Source organism: Pygocentrus nattereri, chromosome 5, assembly GCF_015220715.1.
Source record: "Pygocentrus nattereri isolate fPygNat1 chromosome 5, fPygNat1.pri, whole genome shotgun sequence".
In the NCBI taxonomy this organism is placed as follows: Eukaryota; Metazoa; Chordata; class Actinopteri; order Characiformes; family Serrasalmidae; genus Pygocentrus; species Pygocentrus nattereri.
Window position 1 is genome coordinate 48,775,920 of NC_051215.1, and position 12,527 is coordinate 48,788,446.

The following is a 12,527-nucleotide window of genomic DNA, read 5'->3' on the forward strand; positions in this document are numbered from 1 at the left end:
CCCAAAATGACATGGGAAAAATTCTGGTTCCATTGACTTACATTGAAAGAAAAGTAGGTTTTTTTCCTTCTCCTGTAAAGTTACCTTTTGGAGATACAAGGTTTTCTTCCGACAGCAGCGATATATATATGCAAGTTCTCCCACTTAAAAAGATGAGAGAGGCCTGTAACTGACATCATAGGTAGGTAGGTATGAGAGACAAAATGAGGGGAAAAAAAAATGTAGAAAATCACATCGTCTGATTTTTAAAGAATTTATTTGCAAATAATGGTGGAAAATAAGTATTTGGTCACCTACAAACAAGCAAGATTTCTGGATGATGTCACGGACCTGTAACTTCTTCTTTAAGAAGCTCCTCTGTCCTCCACTCATTACCTGTATTAATGGCACCTGTTTGACCTCGTTATCTGTATAAAAGACACCTGTCCACAGCCTGAAACAGTCACACTCCAAACTCCACTATGGTGAAGACCAAAGAGCTGTTGAAGGACACCAGAAACAAGATTGTAGCCCTGCAACAGGCTGAGAAGACTGAATCTGCAGTAGGCAAGCAGCTTGGTGTGAAGAAATCTACCGTGGGAGCAATAATCAGAAAACAGAAGACCTACAAGGCCACTGCTAAGCTCCCTCGATCAGGGGCTCCACGCAAGATCTCAGCCTGTGGGGTCAAAATGATGACAAGTACGGTGAGCAGAAATCCCAGAACCACACGGGGGGACCTGATGAATGACCTGCAGAGAGCTGGGACCAACGTTACAAAGGGGGCAGCCGTGGGCTGGAGGTTAGGGATCCAGCCTCATGACCGGAAGGTCGCCGGTTCGATCCCCAGAGCCGACAGCACATGACTGAGGTGTCCTTGAGCAAGACACCTAACCCCCAACTGCTCCCCGGGTGCTGTGGATAGGGCTGCCCACTGCTCCGGGCAAGTGTGCTCACTGCCCCCTAATGTGTGTGTGCTCACTAGTGTGTGTGTGGTGTTTCACTTCACGGGTGGGTTAAATGCAGAGTTGTGAATGGATTACTAGACTACTAAGGGTCACTTAATCTTAAAGGCTACTGTCAGTAACACACGACGCCGCCAGGGGCTCAGATCCTCTAGTCTGCCCTGCAGTGCCAGACTAGAGAGTATTTGGATGTTCCGGAAGAGGATTGGGAGAATGTCATGTGGTCAGATGAAACCAAAGTAGAACTGTTTGGTTGTCGTGTTTGGAGGAGAGTGAATGCTGAGTTGCATCCAAAGAACACCAGACCAACTGTGAAGCATGGGGGTGGCAACATCAGGCTTTGGGGCTGTTTCTCTGCAAAGGGACCAGGACTACTGGAAAAGAATGAATTTTTCAGCATGACAATGATCCCAAGCACACTGCCAGGGCAACGAAGGAGTGGCTTCGTAAGAAGCATTTCAAGGTCCTGGAGTGGCATAGCCAGTCTCCAGATCTCAACCCCATAGAAAACCTTTGGAGGGAGTTGAAAGTCCGTGTTGCCCGCCGACAGCCCCAAAACATCACTGCTCTGCATAGAGGAATGGGCCAACATACCAGCAGCAGTGTGCGCCAACCTTGTAAACACTTACAGAAGACGTTTGACCTCTGCCAACAAAGGATATATAACAAAGTATTGAGATTAACTTTTGTTATTGACCAAATACTTATTTTCCACCATTATTTGCAAATAAATTCTTTAAAAATCAGACGATGTGATTTTCTAAATTTTCCTCATTTTGTCTCTCATAGTTGAGGTCTACCTTAAGTGGGAGAACTTGCACAATTGGTGACTGACTAAATACTTTTTTTTCCCCACTGTATATATGTATATTTCTTATACAGCCCAGTTATATACTTCTCCCATAACCCAAAACGAGGCTGATCAACCAAGACATACAACACACAAACGAAACAACGCAACAAACACAAATCACATAAACAAGCCTATTTGAGATTACTCATCAACTCGACTCTAAATTAGACACGAGTCTACATCTGAGGTAAGGGGTAAAACGTGAATATTAGATTTTTACCAGACGTCCACTTTTAATGTTGTCGGATGCAGGTTTAACATTCAGAATAATAGCTCATGCAGATCAAAGCCTGAAGGCCAATCTGGGGAGATTAAGAGAGGGTCCTTCTGTCACTGCATGAGGAAATGCAGTGCACACGCAACAAGCAGCGAACAAGAACAGAAGGTCTTACATGACCTTCACTGCTTATTGGAGATTTGCCCGCAACAAATTTCCCTCTCTATTACTTTAGTAAATATGTGATAAACATTTAAAACGTCATGTATTAAACCCATTATACCACCACGCGTCCTAGGTTGTTCTCCACCTGTCATTGTTCCATAGCAGTTTGTCAAGAAATGTAGATGCAGCCCCCTGATGAATGCTGCAGAGACAACCTCCCCAGGATCATGAGGAACCACCACTGATGGGAACCAAGGCTCCAAACAGCAATCCATCCCCTTCTGAGCTGCCCCGGATAGTCTGTTTATCTGATAAATGAGATTTACTAAGCAAGACCATTTAAAACCAATACTCCTTCATTAGGTTTCATCCCACTTAGGCCTGAGCAACATCTAAAAATAATTAGCACAATAACTCCGTGTTAACATGAGGAGGATGCACTGTAAAATCAGTAAACACTGAATTCTACTGCCCTCTGAAATGATCTGGATGGGAATATCATGTTAACAATGTGAAATGAGGAAGACGCCTAATGAAACATCTGCATTTCACACACTGCTGGACATCTGATGGGTCCCGTTTCAGAGGTCACAACGGTCACAGCATGCTGTCTGTGAGGTTATAGGTCAGCATTGGCATGAGGACAATGTTACGTAACAGCTCTCTGATTTGTGTGTGTGTGTGTGTGTGTGTGTGTGTGTGTGTGTGTGTGTTTCAGCATTTTAAACATTATGTTAATAAAACACAGTTAATTTCAACAGGGCATTTAAATTATATAATTCGTTACATTCATAACTAAGTTATTTCTATTTGAATCCCTACAGTGCCACAGTGTTATTTTAACAGCTAGTGTTATTCAATTCAGTTCAATTCAATTCAACTTTATTGTCATTATACAATACAGGGTAGTACAGTATAACGAAACACTATCGGGCGACTTCTCCAGTGCAGTAATAAAAGATGCATAGTGGACAGCGCAAAGACAAAAGACAGTAAAAGACAGAAGGTGCAGTCAGTAGGTATCAGTAGGTGTTTAAATGTATCAGGTATATAGACAGAAATGTGTATGGTGTATTGCATGTGTACTGGTATATATACACAATTATAGTGCTCCATTAACATCTACATGCATACATTGATGCAATGACACATTGGCTTACTGCCTTAACACTTGAAGTGTTGCATTATTATCTGCAGTGCTGCATTAACACACTACACAGACGCATTAAGAGATACAGCATTGCATTAACATCTAGTGCTCAGTAAGCACATTGGAGAGATGAATTAAAACCTACAGTTCTAGTTCTACACTAACCAGTGTTGAATTAACCCACTGCAGTTCTACACTAACCAGTGTTGAATTAACCCACTGCAGTTTAACACTAACACAGTGTTGAATTAACCCACTGCAGTTCTACACTAACCACTGTTGAATTAACCCACTGCAGTTTTACACTAACCAGTGTTGAATTAACCCACTGCAGTTTTACACTAACCAGTGTTGAATTAACCCACTGCAGTTCTACACTAACACAGTGTTGAATTAACCCACTGCAGTTTTACACTAACACAGTGTTGAATTAACCCACTGCAGTTTTACACTAACACAGTGTTGAATTAACCCACTGCAGTTTTACACTAACCAGTGTTGAATTAACCCACTGCAGTTCTACACTAACCAGTGTTGAATTAACCCACTGCAGTTTAACACTAACACAGTGTTGAATTAACCCACTGCAGTTCTACACTAACACAGTGTTGAATTAACCCACTGCAGTTCTACACTAACAGTGTTGAATTAACCCACTGCAGTTTAACACTAACACAGTGTTGAATTAACCCACTGCAGTTCTACACTAACACAGTGTTGAATTAACCCACTGCAGTTCTACACTAACCAGTGTTGAATTAACCCACTGCAGTTTAACACTAACACAGTGTTGAATTAACACACTGCAGTTCTACACTAACACAGTGTTGAATTAACCCACTGCAGTTCTACACTAACAGTGTTGAATTAACACACTACAGTTCTACACTAACACAGTGTTGAATTAACCCACTGCAGTTTAACACTAACACAGTGTTGAATTAACCCACTGCAGTTCTACACTAACACAGTGTTGAATTAACCCACTGCAGTTCTACACTAACACAGTGTTGAATTAACCCACTGCAGTTTTACACTAATCAGTGTTGAATTAACCCACTGCAGTTCTACACTAATCAGTGTTGAATTAACCCACTGCAGTTCTACACTAACTCAGTGTTGAATTAACCCACTGCAGTTCTACACTAACACAGTGTTGAATTAACCCACTGCAGTTTTACACTAACACAGTGTTGAATTAACCCACTGCAGTTCTACACTAACACAGTGTTGAATTAACCCACTGCAGTTCTACACTAACACAGTGTTGAATTAACCCACTGCAGTTCTACACTAACACAGTGTTGAATTAACCCACTGCAGTTCTACACTAACACAGTGTTGAATTAACCCACTGCAGTTCTACACTAACACAGTGTTGAATTAACCCACTGCAGTTCTACACCAACACAGTGTTGAATTAACCCACTGCAGTTCTACACTAACACAGTGTTGAATTAACCCACTGCAGTTCTACACTAACAGTGTTGAATTAACCCACTGCAGTTCTACACTAACCACTGTTGAATTAACCCACTGCAGTTCTACACTAACACAGTGTTGAATTAACCCACTGCAGTTCTACACTAACACAGTGTTGAATTAACCCACTGCAGTTCTACACTAACACAGTGTTGAATTAACCCACTGCAGTTCTACGCTAACACAGTGTTGAATTAACTCACTGCAGTTCTACGCTAACACAGTGTTGAATTAACCCACTGCAGTTTTACACTAACTCAGTGTTGAATTAACCCACTGCAGTTCTACACTAACACAGTGTTGAATTAACCCACTGCAGTTTTACACTAACACAGTGTTGAATTAACCCACTGCAGTTCTACACTAACACAGTGTTGAATTAACCCACTGCAGTTCTACACTAACACAGTGTTGAATTAACCCACTGCAGTTTTACACTAACACAGTGTTGAATTACCCCACTGCAGTTCTACACTAACTCAGTGTTGAATTAACCCACTGCAGTTTTACACTAACACAGTGTTGAATTAACACACTGAAGTTCTACACTAACAGTGTTGAATTAACCCACTGCAGTTCTACACTAACACAGTGTTGAATTAACCCACTGCAGTTCTACACTAACACAGTGTTGAATTAACCCACTGCAGTTTTACACTAACTCAGTGTTGAATTAACCCACTGCAGTTCTACACTAACACAGTGTTGAATTAACCCACTGCAGTTTTACACTAACTCAGTGTTGAATTAACCCACTGCAGTTCTACACTAACACAGTGTTGAATTAACCCACTGCAGTTCTACACTAAGTGTTGAATTAACACACTGCAGTTCTACACTAACACAGTGTTGAATTAACCCACTGCAGTTCTACACTAACACAGTGTTGAATTAACCCACTGCAGTTCTACACTAACACAGTGTTGAATTAACCCACTGCAGTTTAACACTAACACCGTGTTGAATTAACCCACTGCAGTTCTACACTAACAGTGTTGAATTAACCCACTGCAGTTCTACACTAACACAGTGTTGAATTAACCCACTGCAGTTCTACACTAACACAGTGTTGAATTAACCCACTGCAGTTCTACACTAACACAGTGTTGAATTAACCCACTGCAGTTTTACACTAACACAGTGTTGAATTAACCCACTGCAGTTCTACACTAACAGTGTTGAATTAACCCACTGCAATTCTACACTAACACAGTGTTGAATTAACCCACTGCAGTTCTACACTAACACAGTGTTGAATTAACCCACTGCAGTTCTACACTAACACAGTGTTGAATTAACCCACTGCAGTTCTACACTAACACAGTGTTGAATTAACCCACTGCAGTTCTACACTAACACAGTGTTGAATTAACCCACTGCAGTTTTACACTAACACAGTGTTGAATTAACCCACTGCAGTTCTACACTAACACAGTGTTGAATTAACCCACTGCAGTTCTACACTAACACAGTGTTGAATTAACCCACTGCAGTTCTACACTAACACAGTGTTGAATTAACCCACTGCAGTTTACACTAACACAGTGTTGAATTAACCCACTGCAGTTCTACACTAACAGTGTTGAATTAACCCACTGCAGTTCTACACTAACACAGTGTTGAATTAACCCACTGCAGTTTTACACTAACACAGTGTTGAATTAACCCACTGCAGTTCTACACTAACACAGTGTTGAATTAACCCACTGCAGTTCTACACTAACACAGTGTTGAATTAACCCACTGCAGTTCTACACTAACACAGTGTTGAATTAACCCACTGCAGTTTTACACTAACACAGTGTTGAATTAACCCACTGCAGTTCTACACTAACACAGTGTTGAATTAACCCACTGCAGTTCTACACTAACACAGTGTTGAATTAACCCACTGCAGTTTTACACTAACACAGTGTTGAATTACCCCACTGCAGTTCTACACTAACTCAGTGTTGAATTAACCCACTGCAGTTTTACACTAACACAGTGTTGAATTAACACACTGAAGTTCTACACTAACAGTGTTGAATTAACCCACTGCAGTTCTACACTAACACAGTGTTGAATTAACCCACTGCAGTTCTACACTAACACAGTGTTGAATTAACCCACTGCAGTTTTACACTAACTCAGTGTTGAATTAACCCACTGCAGTTCTACACTAACACAGTGTTGAATTAACCCACTGCAGTTTTACACTAACTCAGTGTTGAATTAACCCACTGCAGTTCTACACTAACACAGTGTTGAATTAACCCACTGCAGTTCTACACTAAGTGTTGAATTAACCCACTGCAGTTCTACACTAACACAGTGTTGAATTAACCCACTGCAGTTCTACACTAACACAGTGTTGAATTAACCCACTGCAGTTCTACACTAACACAGTGTTGAATTAACCCACTGCAGTTTAACACTAACACCGTGTTGAATTAACCCACTGCAGTTCTACACTAACACAGTGTTGAATTAACCCACTGCAGTTCTACACTAACACAGTGTTGAATTAACCCACTGCAGTTCTACACTAACACAGTGTTGAATTAACCCACTGCAGTTTTACACTAACACAGTGTTGAATTAACCCACTGCAGTTCTACACTAACAGTGTTGAATTAACCCACTGCAATTCTACACTAACACAGTGTTGAATTAACCCACTGCAGTTCTACACTAACACAGTGTTGAATTAACCCACTGCAGTTCTACACTAACACAGTGTTGAATTAACCCACTGCAGTTCTACACTAACACAGTGTTGAATTAACCCACTGCAGTTCTACACTAACACAGTGTTGAATTAACCCACTGCAGTTCTACACTAACACAGTGTTGAATTAACCCACTGCAGTTTTACACTAACACAGTGTTGAATTAACCCACTGCAGTTCTACACTAACACAGTGTTGAATTAACCCACTGCAGTTCTACACTAACACAGTGTTGAATTAACCCACTGCAGTTCTACACTAACACAGTGTTGAATTAACCCACTGCAGTTTTACACTAACACAGTGTTGAATTAACCCACTGCAGTTCTACACTAACAGTGTTGAATTAACCCACTGCAGTTCTACACTAACACAGTGTTGAATTAACCCACTGCAGTTTTACACTAACACAGTGTTGAATTAACCCACTGCAGTTCTACACTAACACAGTGTTGAATTAACCCACTGCAGTTCTACACTAACACAGTGTTGAATTAACCCACTGCAGTTTTACACTAACACAGTGTTGAATTAACCCACTGCAGTTTTACACTAACACCGTGTTGAATTAACCCACTGCAGTTTAACACTAACACCGTGTTGAATTAACCCACTGCAGTTCTACACTAACACAGTGTTGAATTAACCCACTGCAGTTCTACACTAACACAGTGTTGAATTAACCCACTGCAGTTCTACACTAACACAGTGTTGAATTAACCCACTGCAGTTTTACACTAACAGTGTTGAATTAACCCACTGCAGTTCTACACTAACACAGTGTTGAATTAACCCACTGCAGTTTTACACTAACAGTGTTGAATTAACCCACTGCAGTTCTACACTAACACAGTGTTGAATTAACCCACTGCAGTTCTACACTAACACAGTGTTGAATTAACCCACTGCAGTTCTACACTAACACAGTGTTGAATTAACCCACTGCAGTTCTACACTAACACAGTGTTGAATTAACCCACTGCAGTTTTACACTAACACAGTGTTGAAATAACCCACTGCAGTTCTACACTAACACAGTGTTGAATTAACCCACTGCAGTTCTACACTAACACAGTGTTGAATTAACCCACTGCAGTTCTACACTAACACAGTGTTGAATTAACCCACTGCAGTTTTACACTAACAGTGTTGAATTAACCCACTGCAGTTCTACACTAACACAGTGTTGAATTAACCCACTGCAGTTCTACACTAAGACAGTGTTGAATTAACCCACTGCAGTTCTACACTAAGACAGTGTTGAATTAACCCACTGCAGTCTCCTAGTAACACATCCAGTGTTGCATTAAGTCATTTCACTGCTGCAGTTACACATTAATATCTACAGCAGTGAACTGTATTGAGCCTATGCAGCATTAGCATGTGCATCATCTCACACATGAGATTTACACACACACACACACACACACACACACACACACACACAGTACATCCCCCATTCCCTTATCCCTGATCCGGGTACTTGAAGCATCCGCGTGAGCAAGGTTTCATTACTACAGCACAATCGAGTCAATGTGGGGTCGAGAACACACTGCCCATCACACGGCCATCGTCCAGCACGGCGACTGCACGAAGACGGTCAAAACAAAGCAGTGCCTCGGGGGGGTGCAGCCCAAACACACACACACACACACACACACACACACACACACACACACACACACACACACACACACACACACACACACCCTGCTGAGCACAGTGCTGCCCTCGCGTGCAAAACACAAGGACAGACTGCAGCGGCCGTGCTGACACACCGCGTCTCCGCTCACCTGAGTGGCTTTGTGGAACTGCTTCTTCAGTCCGGCTACAGACATGACTCCAACTGCGGATCGGCGACGTGTGCGCGCGCGTCTGTGTGTGTGCGTTTGCCTACTGTGCGTGTGTTTGTCTGCCGTGTGCGCGTGGGAGTGCGTGCGCCGCGCGTCGTGCTGCAGGTGAAATCCTCGCTCACCGTCTTCCACCACAGGGATGTCCTGCAGAGCGGGCGGGGCCTAGCGCTGATCAGACCACAAAGCACCAATCAGCGCCTTCCTGCTCTTTTGACGTCACGCCGACACCCGTCTCTGATATGCAGGGCCAAGCGGTCCAAAATCCCTCCATTCCTCCATTCCTCAGTCAGTCTACCCCTCCGTCCCTCCTTCTATTACGCTCTCCTTCCCTCCATCCCTCTCTTCCCTCTTCAATCCTCTACCCTTCTATCCCTTTCTCAACCTCTCTATCATCTCTCTGCACGTCCCTCCTTCCTTCAAACCATCCCTCTCCATCTAGCCTTTCCTTGTAATTACCTACAGGTTCAATCCATCCATCTCTTTACCCCCCATCCCTTTCGCCATCATCATCATCATCATCATCATCACAACCCCCCAGTTTCTCCATCCATTACTGTCTTTCATCCCTCCATTCATTTCTCCTTCCATTCTTTCCTAAATCCCTCCATCCATTCTTTCAATCATCCCTCTCTCAAGCCACCCTTGCCTATGTCTCTCTATCTGTTCATCCGTTCCTCCTTCATCTAGCTGTGCTTGAGTCTCAGTGTGTGTGGTTTTTTTCCCCTATTCATTTTTAATGAAGATGGGTCACAGGCTTGGTAGCAGAGAACTCATTAAAAATCTTATTTAAAATGATGACATCACCACGCTTACTTGCACAGGCTAAGTGCTGTTCTTATGTGTGGAGGACTGTGTGTGTCTGATACAGCTGATGACCGGGTTGTTTCTGTGTGGTCAGAAATATCAGGTTTGATTACATGTTTCCTTCGTTGGCCAGGTCCTGCTAACAGGCCCACAGTTTCACTACAGAATTCTACAACCTAAGAACAGCCCAAGTGGTTTGCACTGAAGTCCCTGTAGTTAATGAATAATAAGCCTGATAGTTTAAATGGTTAAAGCTACACTAAGCAAGGCTTGGGGATTTGGAGACCCCTCTGGCGAAAATGGGTAATGACACTCATGGTGCGGAAGAACGTCGTATAATATCAGGTGTACTTCGATGTGCTTTTCTGACCGGATGAATCTGATGACTGCGAGTCAAACCTTGGTGAAGGACATGTTATCTGATGATGTAGGTGAATTATCTTGTCATCATATCTTCATCAGTATAACGTTGATTTTGATCTATACATCAAGCCGGACTTTTTAATTAGTGGGTGTGACACCTCTGACTTTTAAATGATTATTTCAGGCTTTACAGAGTGCTTCTAAATTTGAACCAATTAAAAAAAAAAAAAAGCTTTAAAAACTGTGTTGTTACACCATCAGTCCAGACATATGACCACCTTCGTTTTTGACCTTCTTTATTTTATTAATACTTTCATGCACAGCTGTTATGTCATCATGTGTCTACAACCCGTATTGCTCCATATTGTACACAATACATATGCTTTTAATGTTCCTCTCGCTGTGCTTGATATCAAATGTTATGATTCATGTTATCACCTTATCCTAGGCCAGTGTTTTTTTTTGTTTTTTTTTTATAGTTTTTGCATTCTTGTGAAGATAATTGCTGTTTTGCGAAGAGGGAAAAATGTGAAAAATGTGGCCTGAGATTCTAAGATTACTTAATGGTCATTTTACGCCTTTTAGTTGAAGTCTTTTAGATAAGCCACTTAATTTTCACTACAGCTTTGGACATTAGGCTAAAATCTCACATATCAGTCATTTTATATTTTATATTTTTGACAAGAGGGGAGGGGGATTAAAAAGGAAGCTTTACAGACCGTCTGCGTCAAGTCCTCATTCAAAAGGAGCAGGAAGAATAATCAGGCTTACATGTGGAGGCAGATTTTTTGAACCCGTTGGCTCCTCAAACTCATGGAGGTCATTCAGAACCAAACCACCAACCAAATCTACCAAAACAAAAGGGTTAAGTCAGGTAAGGCCTCATCACATCCGTTTAAACCGGAACCTTCAGCTCATAAGCTGTTTGAAATATCGCCTAAATGTGAACACAAATGTGGCCTTTAAATGTCTTACAGAGACACAGACGGAAATTACATCACTCAGCCTCAGCCTCAGCCTCCCGTGTCTATTCTTAGCCACTCAACACGCAAGGACAGCATTAGGTTATTTAAAGCCACACTGGGTTATTTAAAGCTACAGTCAAACACATATAAACCAGCCCGAACCTTAAAGTATGGTCATTTAACTGGTTATTATGTGTGATCATAACAGGTGCAGGTCTGATAATACTCTGAAAAACCTGCATGTTTCATGGCAGCATGTTCAAAGGTTGTTTTTTTACGGATCTATGAATCAAAAATGGATGTGATAGGAAATAGACAACTGAGCATGTTTATCACTATTGTTGGTCCTTTTCTAACGTCCATGTCCTCCTCAAGTTCTTTATTAGTGAGCTAATGGTTCTTATATGTCATCCAGGATCAGAAGCATCTGCATATCAAGTTTCATATCAAAAACACAACAAATGAAACCTGTCAGTTTGTTTTATGACAGCCTCCTCTGTTAATCCGGGTTTGGATATTTATACTGGGATTAATCCTCATGCACGTGAGTCTAAAATCATGACCCTGTCACCATTATCACTGTTTTAGTCCTTACTGGAGTATATAATCCTATATCGGCAAGTATCTATGTGGTATAATGTGACTTGCTTCCTCTGCCAAAAAGGAAACGTTCCTCAGAGATGTTGGTTGGTTATTTGAGTTCCTGCTGCCTTTCTATCATCTGGAACCAGTCTGCCCATTCTCCTCTGACCTCTCACATCAACAAGGCATTTTCATCCACACAACTGACCGCTCACTGGATATTTCCTCTTTTTCTGACCGTTCTCTGTAAACCCTAGAGATGGTTGTGTGTGAAAATCCCAGCAGATCAGCAGTTTCTGAAATACTCAGACCAGCCCGTCTGGAACCACCAACCACGCCAAGTTCAAAGCCCCTTAAATCCCCTTTCTCCCCCGTTCTGATGCTCGGTCTGCACTTCAGCAGGTCATCTTGACCACCTCTACATGCCTCAATGCAGTG

At 41.9% G+C, this 12,527-nt stretch overlaps 1 protein-coding gene across 1 annotated transcript in view; it reads right to left on the reverse strand.

The window, feature by feature from the left end:
• The window catches only part of sh3gl2a (SH3 domain containing GRB2 like 2a, endophilin A1), a 68,511-nt gene extending 58,984 nt beyond the window's left edge, over positions 1-9,527 (reverse strand). The window contains exon 1 of the mRNA XM_037538600.1: positions 9,316-9,527. Within this exon, the coding sequence (XP_037394497.1) occupies positions 9,316-9,360 (45 nt within the window). The 5' untranslated portion in view covers positions 9,361-9,527. The remainder of the gene's footprint in view (positions 1-9,315) is intronic.
• Positions 9,528-12,527: the final 3,000 nt, after the last annotated feature.